Source organism: Vidua chalybeata, chromosome 28 (genome assembly GCF_026979565.1).
Source record: "Vidua chalybeata isolate OUT-0048 chromosome 28, bVidCha1 merged haplotype, whole genome shotgun sequence".
In the NCBI taxonomy this organism is placed as follows: Eukaryota; Metazoa; Chordata; class Aves; order Passeriformes; family Viduidae; genus Vidua; species Vidua chalybeata.
In genome coordinates this window covers 4,317,863-4,338,312 of record NC_071557.1, presented here as the reverse complement: position 1 = coordinate 4,338,312, position 20,450 = coordinate 4,317,863, and the positions used below count along the sequence as shown (strand labels likewise).

The window sequence follows — 20,450 nt, the reverse complement described above, 5'->3', positions numbered from 1 at the left end:
AATCCCATAAATCCCACAAATCCCACAATTAACCAGGAACAACCTTTTGGGATATTTTATGGGATTTGGGGCATTTCAGGCTGATTTTTTGTGGGATTTTGAAGGGAAAATAAACCCACAGAAACCAAAGGGGCCCACGGCAGCATCGCTTCCCCACAGATTTTTGGGGGATTCCAGCCCCATTTCCAACCCCAACCCCAAATCCTATAAATCCCACATAAAACCAGGAACAACCTTTTGGGATATTTTGTGGGATTTGGGGCATTTCAGGCTGATTTTTGGTGGGATTTTGAAGGAAAAGCAAACTCTGAGAAAGCAGAAGCAGCCATGGCAGCGTCACTTCCCCAGAGATTTTTGGGGGATTCCAGCCCCGTTTCCAACCCCAACCCCAAATCCCATAAATCCCACAAATCCCATAAGGGTTCCTGACCCGGATCAGATCCTCTTTTTCCGTCTCGTGCAGCTGGTAGAGGAATTTGGCGAGCTCGGGGTCGGCCTCCATCTTGCCCATGATGCGCTCCTTCTCTGCCTCGCTCTGCGCGCTGGCCAGCAGGCTGCAGTACAGGACTGGGGGAACACACACGGGAAAAGGCCTTGCATGGGGATTCAATGGGGTTTTCTGGGAATTCTATGGGGTTTTCTGGGGATAAATGGGAATTTTATGGGATTTTTTGGTGGGGTTTCAATGGGAAATTTATGGGATTTTTTGGGGTTCAATGGGAATTTTATGGGATTTTTTTGGGGTTTTCATGGGAATTTTATGGGATTTTTTGGGGTTTCAATGGGAAATTTAGGGAAATCTTTAGGGTTTTTCTGGGGGTTTGTTTTGGATTTTAACGGGAATTTTATGGGATTTTTTTGGTGGGGTTTTAATGGGAAATTTAGGGAAATCTTTAGGGTTTTTTTTGGGAATTTAATGGGAATTTAATGGGATTTTTTTGGGTTTTAATGGGAAATGTAGGGAAATCTTTAGGGTTTTTTGGGTTTTTTTTTTTGGGTTTTAATGGGAATTTTATGGGATTTTTGGGGTGGTTTTAATGGGAATTTTAGGGAAATCTTGAGGATTTTTTTGGGGTTGTTTTTGGGATATTAATGGGAATTTTATGGGATTTTTTAGGGTTTTAGTGGGAAATTTAGGGAAATCTTCAGGGTTTTTTTTGGATTTTAATGGGAATTTTATGGGATTTTTTGGTGGGGGGTTTAATGGGAAATTAAGGGAAATATTTAGGGTTTTTTTGGGTTTTTTTTGGGTTTTAATGGGAATTTTATGGGATTTTTTTGGGGTTTAATGGGAAATTTAGGGAAATCTTTAGGGTTTTTTGGGTTTTTTTTTTGGATTTTAATGGGAATTTTATGGGATTTTTGGGGGATTTTAATGGGAAATTTAGGGAAATCTTTAGAGTTTTTTTTGGGATTTGAATGGGAATTTTATAGGATTTTTTTGGGTTTTAATGGGAATTTAATGGGATTTTTTGGGGGATTTTAATGGGACATTTAGGGAAATCTTTAGGATTTTTTTCGGGTTTTTTTGATTTTAATGGGAATTTTTGTTTTTTTTTTTTTTAATTTTAATGGGATTTTTTTGGATTTTATGGGATTTTTGGTGATTTTATAGTCAAATATTTCAGTGGGATTTTTTAAATGGGATTTTTGTGATTTTATGGGAATTTTTGGGGGGGTTTAATGGGAAATTTAGGGAAATCTTTAGGGGTTTTTTGGGGAATATAATGGGAATTTCATGGGATTTTTTTGGGGTTAAATGGGAATTTATGGGATTTTCTGGGGTTAAATGGGAAATTTAGGGAAATCTTTAGGGGTTTTTTTGGATTTTAATGGGAATTTTATGGGTTTTAATGGGAAATTTAGGGAAATCTTTAGGGGTTTTTTTTGGGAATTTAATGCAAACTTTATGGGATTTTTTGGGGGATCTTAATGGGAACTTTAGGGAAATCTTTAGGGTTTTTTGTTTTTTTTTTTTTTTTTTTTATTTTAATGGGAATTTTATGGGATTTTTTGGGGTTTTAATGGGAAATTTAGGGAAACCTTTAGAGTTTTTTTTGGGATTTGAATGGGAATTTTATGGGATTTTTTTGGGTTTTAATGGGAATTTAATGGGATTTTTGGGGGGGTTAAATGGGAAATTTAGGGAAATCTTTAGGGTTTTTTTTTGGTTTTTTGGGGTTTTAATGGGAATTTTTGGGTTTCTTTGGGGGGTTTTAATGGGACATTTAGGGAAATCTTTAGGATTTTTTTCGGGTTTTTTTGATTTTAATGGGAATTTTTGTTTTTTTTTTTTTTAATTTTAATGGGATTTTTTTTTGATTTTATGGGATTTTTGGGGATTTTATAGTCAAATATTTCAGTGGGGTTTTTTAAATGGGATTTTTGTGATGTTATGGGATTTTTGGTGGGGATTTTTATGGGAAATTTAGGGAAATCTTTAGGATTTCTTTTGGGTTTTTTTGGGGTTTTAACGGGAATTTTATGGGATTTTTTTGGGTTTTAATGGGAAATGTAGGGAAATCTTTAGGGTTTTTTGGGGGTTTTAATGGGAATTTAATGGGATTGATGGGGGTTTTAATGGAAAATTTAGGGAAATCTTTAGGGGTTTTTTTTGGGTTTTAATGGGAATTTAATGGGATTTTTGGGGGTTTTAATGGGAAATGTAGGGAAATCTTTAGGGTTTTTTTGGATTTTAATGGGAATTTTATGGGTTTTAATGGAAAATTCAGGGAAATCTTTAGGGTTGTTTTTTTTTTTTTTTAATGGGATTTTTTGGGATTTTATAGTCAAATATTTCAGTGGGATTTTTTTAAATGGGATTTTTGTGATTTTATGGGATTTTTAGAGGCATCTTTAGGCTATTTCTTGATTTTTAAGGGAATGTTTGGGATTTAAAAAAATTTTATAGGATTCTTATGGAAATTTTATGGGGATTTTTTTATTTTTATGGAATTGTTAGGGATTTTTGGGAAATTTTATGGGAATTTTCTTAGATTTTTAAGGAAATTTTCGGGATTTTTGTGGGAATTTTGGTGATTTTTAGGATTTTTTGGGAGTTTTATGGGATTTTTTGGGTTTTTTTAATTTTTACGGGATTTTCTGGGAATTTTATAAGATTTTTATGGGGATTTTTTTTTTATTTTTATGGGAATTGTTGGAGTTTTTTTGGCAATTTTATGGGAATTTTCTTGGATTTTTATGGGAATTTTGATGATTTTTAGGATTTTTTTGGGAGTTTTATGGGAAATTTGGGGTTTTTTTAATTTTTATGGGACTTTTCTAGAAAATTTATGGGGATTTTTTTTTAATGGGAATTGTTGAGGTTTTTTGGGCAATTTTATGGGAATTTTCTTTGTTTTTTAAGGAAATTTTTGGGATTTTTATGGGAATTTTTGGGAAATTTTTGATTTTTGAGATTTGTATGGGAATTTTTGGGAAGTTTTGTGAATTTTATGGGATTTGCTGGGAATTTTATGGAAATTTTTGGGAATTTTTGGGATTTTTTTGTGACTTTTATGGGATTTACTGGGATTTCATGGGAATTTTTGGGAAGTTTTGTGATTTTATGAGATTTTTATGGGAATTTTTGGGATTTTTTTGTGACTTTGATGGGATTTGATGGGATTTTTATGGAAATCTTTTGAAGTTTTGGGATTTCATTGGAATTCTTGGGAAGTTTTGTGATTTTATGGGATTTTTATGGGAATTTTTGGGATTTTTTTGTGTTTTTTATGTGATTTGCTGGGAATCTTATGGGAATTTTTGGGATTTTTTGGTGACTTTTATGGAATTTTTAAGGGAATTTTATGGAAATTTTTGGGTAGTTTTGGGATTTTTATGGGATTTGCTGGGATTTTTATGGAAATTTTTGAAGTTTTGGGATTTCATTGGAATTTTGGGAAGTTTTGTGACTTTATGGGATTTTTAAGGGAATTTTTGGGGTTTTTTTGGGATTTTTATGGGATATGCTGGGATTTCATGGGAATTTTTGGAAGTTTTGTGACTTTATAGGAATTTCATGGAAATTTTTGGGATTTTTTGTGACTTTATGGGATATGCTGGGATTTCATGGGAATTTTTGGGAAGTTTTGTGCTTTTATAGGAATTTCATGGAAATTTTTGGGATTTTTTTGTGACTTTTATGGGATTTTCTGGGATTTCATGGGAATTTTTGGAAGTTTTGTGACTTTATGGGATTTCATGGGAATTTTTGTGAATTTTTTGTGACTTTTATGAGATTTGCTGGGAATTTTATGGAAATTTTGGGGAAATTTGGGGATTTCATTGGGAATTTTTGGGCTTTGCCATGATTTGCTGGTACTTTTTGGGATTTTGATGGGATTTTTTTGGGGATTTCGTGGACCTAATCCCAATAAAGAACTCACTCATCATCCTGTGCTGCCTGAGGACCTTGATGAAGTCGAAGGTGTTGAAGCCCAGCAGCAGCACCAGCTGGTTCTCACATTCCCGGTCATCACTGGCAGTCTGGGGGGAAAAAACGTGGAATTTTCACCCCCAGGGAATGCAGATCCCCGATTCCCACGGGATGGAGGTGGGGGAAGGGGAGGAAAACAAACCTGGAAGCGAAAAAATGAGCCTGGAGGCTAAAAAAAGGGAGCAAAAATTCCCATTTTTCCCCAAAAACATGGGATTCAGGAGGGGAAAAACCCATGGAGGTGCAAAAACAATCCCAAAAAATCCCATTTTTCCAAAAAATTGTGGAAATCAGAAGGGGAAAAACCCAGGGAGATGCCTCCAAAGGGAAAAAAAGTCCCAAAAATTCCCATTTTTCCCCAAAAACATGGGAATCAGGAGGGGAAAACCCCATGGAGGTGCAAAAACAATCCCAAAAATTCCCATTTTTCCCCCAAAACAAGGGATTCAGAAGGGGAAAAACCCATGGAAGTGCAAAAACAATCCCAAAAATTCCCATTCTTCCCAAAAAATTGTGGAAATCAGGAGGGGAAAAACACATGGAGGTGCAAAAACAATCCCCAAAATTCCCATTTTTCCACAAAACAAGGGAATCAGGAGGGGAAAAACCCATGGAGATGCCTCCAGAAGGGAAAAAAATCCCAAAAATTTCCATTTTTCCCAAAAAAAGTGTGGAAATCAGGAGGGGAAAAACCCATGGAGGTGCCTCCAGAAGGGAAAAAAATCCCAAAAATTCCCATTTTTCCACAAAAATGTGGGAATCAGGAGGGGAAAAACCCATGGAAGTGCAAAAACAATCCCCAGAATTCCCATTTTTCCACAAAAACAAGGGAATCAGGAGGGGAAAAACCCATGGAGGTGCAAAAACAATCCCCAGAATTCCCATTTTTCCACAAAAACAAGGGAATCAGGAGGGGAAAAACCCATGGAGGTGCAAAAACAATCCCAAAAATTCCCATTTTTCCAGAAATCAAGAAGGAAAACACCCCACGGCCGATGATTTCCAAGGAAAAACCGCCCCAAAACCCCATAAAAACACAAAGAATGAATTTTGACCCGAATTCCCACTTTTCAGAGGGACAATTCTCCCAAATCCCAAGGATTTGGAGGCCACAGACCTTGAGGATCTCCAGGACCTCGTCGGCCTTTTTCTGGGAGACGATGGCGTCGTCGTAGAAGCGGCTGAGCTGGCGCTGCAGCCAGAAGGCGTCGATGTCCCGGGGGTGCAGATCCTTCTTCTTGGAGCTCATCAGCTCCCCCGAGGCCACCAGCTGGAAAATCCCAAGAATTCCCATCAAAATCCCAAAAAATCCATCAAAATCCCAAAAAATGCCATTAAAATCCCATTAAAATCCCATTATTGCCAAGGTTTTGATGTCCCATGGGTGGCAGGTTCTTCTTCTTGGAGCTCATCAGCTCCCCCGAGGCCACCAGCTGGAAAATGCCAAGAATTTCCATCAAAATCCCAAAAAAATCCCAAAAAATCCCAAAAAATGCCATTAAAATCCCATTAAAATCCCATTATTGCCAAGGTTTTGATGTCCCATGGGTGGCAGGTTCTTCTTCTTGGAGCTCATCAGCTCCCCCGAGGCCACCAGCTGGAAAATGCCAAGAATTTCCATCAAAATCCCAAAAAAATCCCAAAAAATCCCAAAAAATGCCATTAAAATCCCATTAAAATCCCATTATTGCCAAGGTTTTGATGTCCCATGGGTGGCAGGTTCTTCTTCTTGGAGCTCATCAGCTCCCCCGAGGCCACCAGCTGGAAAATCCCAAGAATTTCCATCAAAATCCCAAAAAAATCCCAAAAAATCCCAAAAAATGCCATTAAAATCCCATTAAAATCCCATTATTGCCAAGGTTTTGATGTCCCATGGGTGGCAGGTTCTTCTTCTTGGAGCTCATCAGCTCCCCCGAGGCCACCAGCTGGAAAATCCCAAGAATTTCCATCAAAATCCCAAAAAAATCCCAAAAAATCCCAAAAAATGCCATTAAAATCCCATTAAAATCCCATTATTGCCAAGGTTTTGATGTCCCATGGGTGGCAGGTTCTTCTTCTTGGAGCTCATCAGCTCCCCCGAGGCCACCAGCTGGAAAATGCCAAGAATTCCCATCAAAATCCCAAAAAAATCCCAAAAAATGCCATTAAAATGCCATTAAAATCCCATTATTGCCAAGGTTTTGATGTCCCATGGGTGGCAGGTTCTTCTTCTTGGAGCTCATCAGCTCCCCCGAGGCCACCAGCTGGAAAATCCCAAGAATTTCCATCAAAATCCCAAAAAAATCCCAAAAAATCCCATCAAAATCCCAAAACAACCCAAAAATTCGCCAAAAAATCCCGTCAAAATCCCAAAAAATCCCATCAAAATCCCAAAAAATAAAATAAAAAAAAAAACCAAAAAAATCCCATCAAAATCCCAAAACAACCCAAAAATTCGCCAAAAAATCCCGTCAAAATCCCAAAAAATCCCATCAAAATCCCAAAAAATCAAAAAAAAAAACCAAAAAATCCCATCAATATCCCAAAAAATCCCATCAAAATCCCATCAAAATCAAAATCCCATAAAAATCAAAATCCCAATAAAAATCCAAAACAACCTCATAATTTCTTTTTAAATCCTGTTAAAATGCAAACAAAAAAATCCCATTAAAAAATAAAAATATCCCAAAAAAACCCCCATAAATATAAAAAAAAAATCCCCATAAAATAAATCCCATTACAATGAAATTCAAATTAATCCAATGAAACGATAATAAATTAATTAAAATTTCATTAAAATTCAACCCCCAGGAGAGCCCGCCCCCGAGCCGCCCTCACGGCGCCCCCGAGCCGCCCTCAGGGCGCCCTCACGTTGGCCGAGAGCGTGCAGCGAACGACGGCCTCGTCCCCCTCCAGGTCATCGTCGGACGCCTCGTCCCGGACCTCGCCGTAGATGTCCTCGTCGCCCTCCTGTGAGTAAAACCCGATTTTACCTTTTTTCCCCTCAAAATTCCCTTGCTGATCCTTTTTTCCCCTCAAAAATCCCTTTTTTGCCCGCAAAAATCACAATTTTTAACCCTCTTTTCCCTCAGAGATTCCATTTTTACCACTCTTTTCCCTCAAAAATCCCATTTTTACCACTCTTTTCCCTCAATAATCCCATTTTTACCACTCTTTTCCCTCAAAAATCCCAATTTTTATCCCTCTTTTCCCTCAGAGATTCCATTTTTACCCCTCTTTTCCCTCAGAAATCCCATTTTTACCCCCTTTTCCCAACAAAAATCCCTTTTTTGCCCACAAAAATCACAATTTTTAACCCTCTTTTCCCTCAGAGATTCCATTTTTACCACTCTTTTCCCTCAATAATCCCATTTTTACCACTCTTTTCCCTCAAAAATCCCAATTTTTACCCCTCTTTTCCCTCAGAGATTCCATTTTTACCCCTCTTTTCCCCTCGGAAATCCCATTTTTACCCCTCTTTTCCCTCAGAAATCCCATTTTTACCCGCTTTTCCCAACAAAAATCCCTTTTTTGCCCCGCAAAAATCCCAATTTTTACCCCTCTTTCCCCTCAGAGATTCCATTTTTACTCCTCTTTTCCCTCAAAAATCCCATTTTTACCCCTTTTCCCTCAGAAATCCCATTTTTACTCCTCTTTTCCAACCGAAATCCCTTTTGATCCCTTCTTCCTTCCAAAATCCCTCTTAGATCCCTCTTTTCCCTCAGAAATCCCATTTTTCCCCTTTTTCCCTCAAAAAAACCCTTTTCTGCCCCACAAAAATCCCACTTATAACCCTCTTTTCCCTCAGAGATTCCATTTTTACCCCTCTTTTCACTCCAAAATCCCTTCTTCCATCAAAAATCCTATTTTTAACCCTCTTTGCCCTCAGAGATTCCATTTTTACTCCTTTTCCCTCAAAAATCCCATTTTTACCCCATTTTCCCTTAAAAATCCCATTTTTCCCCTCAAAAATCCCACTTGTAACCCTCTTTTCCCTCAGAGATTCCATTTTTACCCCTCTTTTCACTCCAAAATCCCGTCTTCCATCAAAAATCCCATTTTTAGTTCGCTTTTCCCTCAGAGATTCCATTTTTACTCCTCTTTTCCCCCAAAAATCCCATTTTTACTCCTCTTTTCGCTCAGAAATCCCCTTTTCCCTCTAAAATCCCACTTATATCCCTCTTTTCCCCTCAAAACTCCCGTTTATACTCCTCTTTTCCCTCCAAAATCCCATTTTTACTCCTTTTTCCCTCAAAAATCCCAATTTTTACCCCTCTTTTCTCCCAGAGATTCCATTTTTACTCTTTTCACTCCAAAATCCCGTCTTCCATCAAAAATCCCATTTTTAGTTCGCTTTTCCCTCAGAGATTCCATTTTTACTCCTCTTTTCCCCCAAAAATCCCATTTTTACTCCTCTTTTCGCTCAGAAATCCCCTTTTCCCTCTAAAATCCCACTTATATCCCTCTTTTCCCCTCAAAACTCCCGTTTATACTCCTCTTTTCCCTCCAAAATCCCATTTTTACTCCTTTTTCCCTCAAAAATCCCAATTTTTACCCCTCTTTTCTCCCAGAGATTCCATTTTTACTCTTTTCCCTCCAAAATCCCTTCTTCCATCAAAAATCCCATTTTTAGCTCGCTTTTCCCTCAGAGATTCCATTTTTCCTCCTCTTATGCCTCAAAAATCCCATTTTTACTCCTCTTTTCGATCAGAAATCCCCTTTTCCATCCAAAATCCCATTTTTACCTCTCTTTTCCCTCAAAAATCCCATTTTTACCCCTCTTTTCCCTCAGAAATCCCATTTTGGTCCCTTTTTCCCTCAGAAATCCTACTTATAACCCTCTTTTCCCTCAAAAATCCCATTTTTACCCCTTTTTCCCTCAAAAATCCCTTGTTGCCCCTCAAAAATCCCGTTTTTACCCCCCTTTTCCCTCAAAAATTTCATTTTTACTCCTCTTTTCCCTCCAAAATCCCTTTTTGATCCCTTCTTCCTTCCAAAATCCCTCTTAGATCCCTCTTTTCCCTCAGAAATCCCATTTTTACTCCTTTTTCCCTCAAAAATCCCTTTTTGCCCCTCAAAAATCCCACTTATAACCCTCTTTTCCCTCAGAGATTCCATTTTTACTCCTCTTTTCCCTCCAAAATCCCATTTTTACCCCTCTTTTCCCTCAGAAATCCCATTTTTTCCTTCAAAAATCCCTTTTTGATCCCACTATTCCCTCAAAAATCCCATTTTTTTCCTCTCAAAAATCCCATTTTTAGCCTTCTTTTCCCAGATTAAGGAAAATGGGATAAAGGGAAATGGGAAAAAGGAAAATGGGATTGAGGGAAATGGAAATGGGATTAAAGGAAATGGGATTAAGGACTGTGGGATCAAGGAAAATGGGATTTAGGAAAATCGGATCAGTGGGGTCCAGGAGGGAAATGGGATCAGGGCAAATGGGATTTAGGAAAATGGGATCAATGGGGAAGCAGGAGGGCAATGGGATCAGGGCAAATGGGATTTAGGAAAATGGGATCAGTGGGGTCTAAGGCAGGAAATGGGATCAGGGAAATGGGATTTAGGGAAATGGGATCAATGGGGTCCAGGAGGGCAATGGGATCAGGGAAATGGGATTTAGGGAAATGGGATCAGTGGGGTCCAAGGCAGCAAATGGGATCAGGGAAAATGGGATTTAGGGAAATGGGACCAATGGGGAAGCAGGAGGGCAATGGGATCAGGGCAAATGGGATTTAGGGAAATGGGATCAGTGGGGTCCAAGGCAGGAAATGGGATCAGGGAAATGGGATTTAGGGAAATGGGATCAGTGGGGTCCAGGGAGGGCAATGGGATCAGGGCAAATGGGATTTAGGGAAATGGGATCAATGGGGTCCAAGGGAGGAAATGGGATCAGGGCAAATGGGATTTAGGGAAATGGGATCAGTGGGGTCCAAGGCAGGAAATGGGATCAGGGCAAATGGGATTTAGGGAAATGGGATCAGTGGGGTCCAAGGGAGGAAATGGGATCAGGGAAAATGGGATTTAGGGAAATGGGATCAGTGGGGTCCAGGGAGGGCAATGGGATCAGGGCAAATGGGATTTAGGGAAATGGGATCAGTGGGGTCCAAGGCAGGAAATGGGATCAGGGCAAATGGGATTTAGGGAAATGGGATCAGTGGGGTCCAAGGGAGGAAATGGGATCAGGGAAATGGGATTTAGGGAAATGGGATCAGTGGGGTCCAAGGGAGGAAATGGGATCAGGGAAATGGGATTTAGGGAAATGGGATCAGTGGGGTCCAGGGAGGGCAATGGGATCAGGGCAAGGGGCCGGGCCGACCCCCCAGGTCCCGTTCCCACCTCCTCGTCGGACTCGAACTGCACGTTGACCCCGTAGGTCTCGTCGATGTTGTCATCTGCAGGGAACGGGGCACGGAATTGCTGGGAATTCCCGGGAATTCCGCATGGAATTCACCTGGAATTTACCTGGAATTTACCCAGGATTCACCCGGAATTCACCCAGAAAATCCCCCAAAAAAAGCCCCAAAACATCCCAAATAAGGTGGAAAAATGCTTGAAAAAATTAATGAAAAAATTCTGGAAAAATCACAAAAAAATGCCTCCCCCCCACACCAAAAAAATAAGTAGAATCTATACATATAAATAATATTTTAAAAGTGAAAAAAAGTGCTCCATAAAAATCTCTAAAAATTGCAATAAAGTCCCAAAGAAATCCCTAAAAAAAGCCCCAAAAAATTCCCGAAGAAATCCCTAAAAAATCACCAAAAATTTTTAAAAATTCCTCCAAAAATTCTCCAAAAATTCTCCAAAAATTGAAATTAAATTGTGAAAAAAATGCAAAAAAATCCCTAAAAAATCCCCCAAAAATGCCCAAAAAATCAAAAATCAAATAAAACATATAAACAATATTTTAAAAATTAAAAAAATTCCTCCAAAAACTCTCCAAAAATCACAAAAAAATCACAAAAAAAAGCGAAAAAATTATTAAATAATTGCAAAAAAATAGCGAAAAAATTGTGAAAAAATTGCAAAAAAACCCCCAAAAATCCTCAAAAAATCAAAAATCAAATAAATCATATACATATAAACAATATTTTAAAAATTAAAAAAATTCCTCAAAAAAGTCTCCAAAGATCGCGACAAAATCACGAAAAAGTCGGAAAAAAAATACGAAATAATTGTGAAAAAAACCCGAAATAATTGCAAAAAAAAAGTGAAAAAATTGTGAAAAAATCCCAAAAAATGCCCAAAAATCAAAAATCAAATAAATCATATACATATAAACAATATTTTAAAAATTAAAAAAATTCCTCAAAAAAATCTCCAAAAATCACCAAAAAATCATGAAAAAATTACGAAATAATTGCAAAAAAATAGCGAAAAAATTGTGAAAAAATTGTGAAAAAAAAAAAAAAAATGCCCAAAAACTCAAAAATCAAATAAATCATATACATATAAACAACATTTTAAAAATCAAAAAAATTCCTCCAAAAAATCTCCAAAAATCACGACAAAATTACGAAAAAATCGCAAAAAAATTACGAAAATATTGCGAAAAAAACACAAAATAATTGCAAAAAAATAGCGAAAAAATTGTGAAAAAATTGCAAAAAAATCCTAAAAAATCCCTAAAAAATTCCCAAAAAATTCCCCAAATTCCCCGGATTGTCCTACCCATGTTCTGGATGTCCTTGTCCCCACCGTAGTCGGTGATCTTCTTGCCCAGGTTGACCAGGACGTGGTAGCGCTGGTGGGGCCGAGCACCAGGTCCAACCCCAAAAATCCCCAAAAAATCCCCCAAAAATGCCCAAAAAATCCAAAATCAAATAAAACATATACATATAAACAATATTTTAAAAATTAAAAAAAATCCTCAAAAAAATCTCCAAAAATCACGAAAAAATCACGGAAAAGTCGCGAAAAAAATACGAAATAATAGCGAAAAAAATACAAAATCATTGCAAAAAAATTGCGAAAAATTCCCAAAAAATTCCCCACATTGCCCGGATTGTCCTACCCATGTTCTGGATGTCCTTGTCCCCGCCGTAGTCGGTGATCTTCTTGCCCAGGTTGACCAGGACGTGGTAGCGCGTGTCGTCGGTGGGGCCCAGCAGCAGCTCCACCTCCTTGCGCCGCTCCTTGTCGCGCAGCTTCTCGTTCTTCAGCACGGCCAGGACCTCGTCGGCTGCTCCGCACAGGATGTCCCGGGGCTGGGGACGGGACAATGCTCAGCTAGGACCAGCTTGGAGCCACCGGGGATGGTGGAAAATGTCCCAGCTCGTGGTGGGACCAGATGGGCTTTGGTGGCCCTCAAACCCAAACCGTTCCATGGTTCCATGAGATCTGGGTGGGATTTTGGGAGAGGAGCTGGGATGGAATTCCCAGAGCAGCTTCCAGGGATCCCTGGAAGTGTCCAAGACCAGCTTGGAGCCACCTGGGATGGTGGAAAATGTCCCAGCTCATGATGAGCTTTGGTGGCCCTCAAACCCAAACAGTTCCATGGTTCCATGAGGAGATCTGGGTGGGATTTTGGAAAGGGATTCTGGGTGAGGGGCTGGGATGGATTTCCCAAAGGACCTGAGATCCCTGGAAGTGTCCAAGACCATCCTGATCCAGCAGAAAACATCTCAACCCATGGTAGAACTTCTGAACTCCCTCCGAACCCAACCCGTCCCACACCTCCCACACTCATCCCATGGGACACCAAGGCTTGGATTCCCAAAATCCCAAACCATTCCACGGTTCCACAAGGAGATCTGGGTGGGATTTTGGGAGAGGAGCTGGGATGGAATTCCCAGAGCAGCTTCCAGGGATCCCTGGAAGTGTCCAAGGCCAGCTTGGAGCCACCTGGGATGGTGGAAAATGCCCCAGCTCGTGATGAGCTTTGGTGGCCCTCAAACCCAAACAGTTCCATGGTTCCATGAGGAGATCTGGGTGGGATTTTGGGAAAGAATTTTGGGTGAGGAGCTGGGATGGAATTCCCAAAGGAGCTGAGATATCTGGAAGTGTCCAAGACCAGGTTGGATCCACCTTATCCTGTTGAAAACGTCCCAACTCATGGTGGGACCAGATGAACTTTGAGGTTCCTTCCAACCCAAACCACTCCATGGTTCCATGAGGAGATCTGGGTGGGATTTTGGGAGAGGAGCTGGGATGGAATTCCCAGAGCAGCTTCCAGGGATCCCTGGAAGTGTCCAAGACCATCCCAATCCAACAAGAAACATCTCAACCCATGGTAGAACTTCACAACTTCTGAACTCCCACCCAACCCAACCCATCCCTCATCTCCCATGGGACACCAACACTTGGATTCCCAAATCCCAAACCATTCCATGGTTCCACGAGGAGATCTGGGTGGGATTTTGGGAGAGGAGCTGGGATGGAATTCCCAGAGCAGCTGAGATCCATGGAAGTGTCCAAGACCAGGCTGGAGCCACCTGGGATGGTGGAAAATGCCCCAGCTCGTGGTGGGACCAGATGATCTTTGGTTCAAACCCAAACCATTCCATGGTTCCATGAGGAGATCTGGGTGGGATTTTGGGAAGGGATTTTGGGTGAGGGGCTGGGATGGAATTCCCAAAGGACCTGAGATCCCTGGAAGTGTCCAAGACCAGGTTGGAGCCACGTTATCCAGTGGAAAATATCCCTGCCCATGGTGGGACCAGATGGGCTTTGGTGACCCTCAAACCCAAACCATTCCATGGTTCCATGAGGAGATCTGGGTGGGATTTTGGGTGAGGAGCTGGGATGGATTTCCCAAAGGACCTGAGATCCCTGGAAGTGTCCAAGACCATCCTGATCCAGCAGAAAACATCTCAACCCATGGTAGAACTTCTGAACTCCCTCCGAACCCAACCTGTCCCACACCTCCCACACTCATCCCATGGGACACCAAGGCTTGGATTCCCAAATCCCAAACCATTCCACTGTTCCATGAGGAGATCTGGGTGGGATTTTGGGAAGGAATTTTGGCTGAGGGACTGGGATGGAATTCCCAAAGGACCTGAGATCCCTGGAAGTGTCCAAGACCATCCCGATCCAACAAGAAACATCTCAACCCGTGGTAGAACTTCACAACTTCTGAACTCCCTCCCAACCCAACCCGTCCCTCATCTCCCATGGGACACCAAGGCCTGGATTCCCAAATCCCAAACCCCCAATCCCGAGGCGACCCCCGAGCTGACCTGGTCGCCCAGGGCGGCCTGGATGAAGCTGAGCAGGACCTCGTAGGTCTCCCGCGTCTCCTTGGTCTTGGGTTTGTAGATGATGCCCACCATCTCGTCGATGCCCTCCGAGAGCAGCGTGTAGCCCTTCATCTTGTTGATGTCGTGCCTGTCCTCGTCCCTCTTCCTCCTCCTGGGGAAAAAATGGGGAAAATTGGGAATTGGAGACTCGAAAAGTGGTTTTTTCTAGAGAAAAAATTGATTTATTTTCATTTCTTGGGATCATTTTGGTATCTCCAAGATGGGTTGGTTTGAGGTTTTGGGTTTAAAAATTGATTTATTTTCATTTTTTTGGGATTATTTTGGTATCTCCAAGATGGGTTGGTTTGGGGATTTAGGTTTCAAAATTGATTGATTTTCATTTTTTTGGGATTATTTTGGTGGCTCCAATAATGGTGGGATTGGGATTTTGGGTTTAAAAATTGATTTATTTTCATTTTTTGGATGATTTTGGTATCTCCAAGATGGGTTGGTTAGAGGTTTTGAGTTTAAAAATTGATTTATTTTCATTTTTTTGGGATCATTTTGGTGGCTCCAAAATAATGGAGGTGGGTGAGATTGGGATTTTGGGTTTAAAAATTGATTTATTTTCATTTTTTGGATGATTTTGGTATCTCCAAGATGGGTTGGTTTGGGATTTTGAGTTTAAAAATTGATATATTCTCATTTTTTGGGATTATTTTGGTGGCTCCAATAATGGTGGGATTGGGATTTTGGGTTTAAAAATTGATTTATTTTCACTTTTGGGATCATTTTGGTATCTCCAAGATGAGTTGGTTTGGGATTTTGGGTTTAAAAATTGATTTATTTTCTTTTTTGGGATTATTTTGGTGGCTCCAAAATAATGGAGGTGGGTGAGATTGGGATGAGTTTAAAAATTGATTTATTTTCATTTTTTAGATGATTTTGGTATCTCCGAGATGGGTTGGTTTGGGGTTTTAGGTTTAAAATTTGATTTATTTTTGTTTTTTGTGATCATTTTGGTGGCTCCAATAATGGTGGGATTGGGATTTTGGGTTTAAAAATTGATTTATTTCCATTTTTTGGGATTATTTGGGTATCTCCAAGATGGGTTGGTTTGGGATTTTGGGTTTAAAATTTGATTTATTGTCATTTTTTGGATGATTTTGGTATCTCCGAGATGGGTTGGTTTGGGGTTTTAGGTTTAAAAATTGATTTATTTTCATTTTTTGGGATTATTTTGGTGGCTCCAATAATGGTGGGATTGGGATTTTGGGTTTAAAAATTGATTTATTTTCATTTTTGGGATCATTTTGGTATCTCCGAGATGGGTTGGTTTGGGGTTTCAGGTTTAAAAATTGATTTATTTTCATTTTTTTGGGATTATTTTGGTGGCTCCAAAATAATGGAGGTGGGTGAGATTGGGATTTTGAGTTTAAAAATTGATTTATTTTCATTTTTTGGATGATTTTGGTATCTCCAAGATGAGTTGGTTTGGGGTTTTGGGTTTTAAATTTTATTTAGTTTCTTTTTTTGTGATCATTTTGGTGGCTCCAATTAATGGTGGGATTGGGATTTTGGGTTTAAAAATTGATTTATTTTCATTTTTGGGATCATTTTGGTATCTCCAAGATGGGTTGGTTTGGGATTTTGGGTTTAAAAATTGATTTATTTTCTTTTTTGGGATTATTTTGGTGGCTCCAAAATAATGGAGGTGGGTGAGATTAGGATTTTGAGTTTAAAATTTGATTTATTTTCAGTTTTTGGGATCATTTTGGTATCTCCAAGATGGGTTGGTTTGAGGTTTTGAGTTTAAAAATTGATTTATTTTCATTTTTTGGATGATTTTGGTATCTCCAAGATGGGTTGGTTTGAGGTTTTGAGTTTAAAAATTGATTTATTTTCATTTTTTGGATGATTTTGGTATCTCCAAGATGGGTTGGTTTGAGGTTTTGGGTTTTCCACCTCCAAAATTCCCTCATGGCTCAAATCCTCCTTTTTCCAGAGTAAAAAAATGAGAAAAATTTGATTTATTTTTGGGTTTTTTTGGATGATTTTGGTATCTCCGAGATGGGTTGGTTTGGGGTTTTAGGTTTAAAAATTGATTTATTTTCATTTTTTTGGGATTATTTTGGTGGCTCCAAAATAATGGAGGTGGGTGAGATTGGGATGAGTTTAAAAATTGATTTATTTTCATTTTTGAGATGATTTTGGTATCTCCCAAGATGGGTTGGTTAGAGGTTTTGGGTTTAAAAATTGATTTATTTTCATTTTTGGGATCATTTTGGTATCTCCCAAGACGGGTTGGTTAGAGGTTTTGGGTTTAAAAATTGATTTATTTTCATTTTTTGGATGATTTTGGTATCTCCAAGATGGGTTGGTTTGGGGGTTTGGGTTTTCCACTCCAAATATTTCCAAAAATGTTGAGTTGGAGAAAGGAAAGCTCCAAGAAAAGCAGATTTTTTTTTTGGATATTTAATACCAGGAAAATCAGTTTTTTTGGGATATTCTGTACCAAAAAAAAACCAGATTTTGTGGGAAATTAAACACCAGGAAAAGCAGATTTTTTTTGGGATATTAGGAAGCAGGAAAAGCAGATTTTTTGGGATATTTAGTACCAAAAAAAGCAGTTTTTCTGGGAAATTAAACACCAGGAAAAGCAGATTTTTTGGGATATTCAGCACCAAGAAAAGCAGTTTTTTTGCAGTATTTGGGACCAGGAAAAACACTTTTTTGGGATATTTGGCACCAAGAAAAGCAGTTTTTTTGGGATATTAAACACCAGGAAAAGCAGTTTTTCTGGGAAATTAAACACCAGGAAAAGCAGATTTTTTGGGGTATTCAGCACCAAAAAAAAGCAGTTTTTCTGGGAAATTAAACACCAGGAAAAGCAGATTTTTTTTGGATATTTGGCACCAAGAAAAGCAGCTTTTTTGGGATATTTAGCACTAAAAAAGCAGTTTTTCTGGGAAATTAAACACCAGGAAAAACAGATTTTTTTGGGGGATATTTTGCACCAAGAAAAAACAGATTTTGTGGGATATTTAGCACCAAGAAAAACAGATTTCTTGGGATATTTGGTACCAAAAAAAGCAGTTTTTCTGGGAAATTAAACACCAGGAAAAGCAGGTTTTTTGGGATATTCAACACCAAGAAAAAACAGATTTTTTGCTAAATTAAACACCAAGAGAAACACTTTTTTTTTTAATATCTATCACAAAAAAAAAATTTAAAAATCCAATTTTTTGGCGAATCCACCCCCAGAAAAATCCCCTTTCCCCCCTTTCCCCCAAGCCCCAACATCCCAGCGAACTCCCCCCAAGCCGCCGGCCGTTATCCCCCGATCCCGGGCTGCGAATTCCCCCAAATCCGGGATTTCCCCGCTCACTTGGCTCTTCTCTCCTCCTGCATTTGGGGTTTGGTTCTCTGCGCCTTGTCCCCCATGCGCGTCCCCTCCAGCTTCCCCACCAGGGACAGCACCTCGCCCGTGGGCTCGTCGCGGCGCGTGCGGTCGATCAGCGAGCGGTCGGCCTGCAGCACCAGGTTGGAGTTCTGGAGGGGAAAATGGGGAAAAATGGGGTTAAATTGGGTTAAAATGGGGTAAAAATGGGATTAAATGGGGTTAAATTGGGTTAAAATGGGGTTAAAATGGGGTTAAAATGGGGTTAAATGGGATTCCCCATTGGATCAGTGAGAGGTTGGCCTGCAGCACCAGGTTGGAGTTCTGGAGGGGGGGAAAAATGGGGAAAAATGGGGTTAAAATGGGGTAAAAATGGGATTAAATGGGGTTAAATTGGGTTAAAATGGAATTAAATTGGGGATAAATGGGATTAAATGGGATTCCCCATTGGATCAGTGAGCGGTCGGCCTGCAGCACCAGGTTGGAGTTCTGGAGGGGGGGAAAAATGGGGAAAAATGGGGTTAAATTGGGTTAAAATGGGGTTAAATGGGATTAAATGGGATTAAATTGGGTTAAAATGGGGTTAAAATGGGGGTAAATGGGGGCAAATGGGGTTTAAATGGGATTAAATTGGGGATAAATGGGATTAAATTGGGGTTAGATGGGATTCCCCATTGGATCAGTGAGAGGTCGGCCTGCAGCACCAGGTTGGAGTTCTGGAGGGGGAAAAAATGGGGGAAAATGGGGTTAAATTGGGTTAAAATGGGGAAAAATTGGGTTAAATGGGGTTAAATTGGGTTAAAATGGGTTAAAATGGGGTTAAAATGGGGTTAAAATGGGATTAAATTGGGTTAAAATGGGGTAAAAATGGGTTAAAATGGGTTTAAATGGGGACAAATGGTGTTAAAATGGGATTAAATTGGGTTAAAATGGATCCAATTCAATTGGATCAGTGAGCGGTCGGCCTGCAGCACCAGGTTGGAGTTCTGGAGGGGGGGGGGAAATGGGGAAAAATTGGGTTAAATTTGGATTAAAAAGGGTCTAAATGGGATTAAATGGGGTTACATAGGGTATAAAATGGGATTAAATTGGGTTAAATGGGGTTAAATGGGGACAAATGGGGTTAAAATGGGGTAAAAATGGGGTTAAATTGGGTTAAAATGGGGTTAAAATGTGTTTAAATGTGGTTAAATTAGGGTTAAATGGGGTTAAATTAGGGTAAAAATGGAGTTAAATGGGGTTAAAATGGGATTAAAATGGGATTAAATTGGGTTTAAATGGAGTTAAATGGGATTAAATGGGGGTAAAATGGGATTTGAGTGAGATTAAATGGGGTTAAATGGAATTAAAATGGGGTTAAATTGGGCTAAAACGGGGTTAAATGGGGATAAATTGGGTTAAAATGGAGTTAAATGGGGTTAAATGGAATTAAAATGGTGTTAAATTGGGCTAAAACGGGGTTAAATGGGGTTAAATTGGGTTAAAATGGAGTTAAATGGGGTTAAATGGGGTTAAATTGGGATTTGGGGTGATGGGAATGGGGTTGGGGGTGGATTGGGGTTTGGAGAAGGCCAAAGGGCCCCAAACTGGGATTGGGGATCCCAAACTGGGATTGGGGATCCCAAACTGGGATTGGGGATCCCAAACTGGGACTGGGGATCCCAAACTGGGATTGGGGAGCCCAAACTGGGACTGGGGATCCCAAACTGGGACTGGGGATCCCAAACTGGGACTGAGAGATCCCAAACTGGGACTGGGGATCCCAAACTGGGACTGAGAGATCCCAAACTGGGACTGGGGATCCCAAACTGGGACTGAGAGATCCCAAACTGGGACTGAGAGATCCCAAACTGGGGATGGGGATCCCAAACTGGGACTGGGGATCCCAAACTGGGACTGGGGGATCCCAAACTGGGACTGAGAGATCCCAAACTGGGACTGGAGATCCCAAACTGGGACTGAGAGATCCCAAACTGGGACTGAGAGATCCCAAACTGGGACTGGGGATCCCAAACTGGGATTGGGGAGCCCAAACTGGGACTGGGGGATCCCAAACTGGGACTGAGAGATCCCAAACTGGGACTGGAGATCCCAAACTGGGACTGAGAGATCCCAAACTGGGATTGGGGATCCCAAACTGGGACTGGGGATCCCAAACTGGGACTGGGGATCCCAAACTGGGATTGGGGAGCCCAAACTGGGACTGAGAGATCCCAAACTGGGACTGGGGATCCCAAACTGGGATTGGGGAGCCCAAACTGGGACTGGGGATCCCAAACTGGGACTGGGGATCCCAAACTGGGACTGAGAGATCCCAAACTGGGACTGAGAGATCCCAAACTGGGGATGGGGATCCCAAACTGGGACTGGGGATCCCAAACTGGGACTGGGGGATCCCAAACTGGGACTGAGAGATCCCAAACTGGGACTGGAGATCCCAAACTGGGACTGA

At 40.3% G+C, this 20,450-nt stretch overlaps 1 protein-coding gene across 1 annotated transcript in view; it reads right to left on the bottom strand.

Moving 5' to 3' along the window:
* SNRNP200 (small nuclear ribonucleoprotein U5 subunit 200) overlaps window positions 1–20,450 on the bottom strand; it is a 71,384-nt gene that overhangs the window by 49,825 nt on the left and 1,109 nt on the right. The window contains 8 exon segments of the mRNA XM_053966459.1: window positions 431–567; window positions 4,389–4,488; window positions 5,556–5,708; window positions 7,289–7,387; window positions 10,754–10,809; window positions 12,432–12,624; window positions 14,599–14,770; window positions 17,987–18,150. Coding sequence (XP_053822434.1) covers window positions 431–567; window positions 4,389–4,488; window positions 5,556–5,708; window positions 7,289–7,387; window positions 10,754–10,809; window positions 12,432–12,624; window positions 14,599–14,770; window positions 17,987–18,150 — 1,074 coding nt within the window.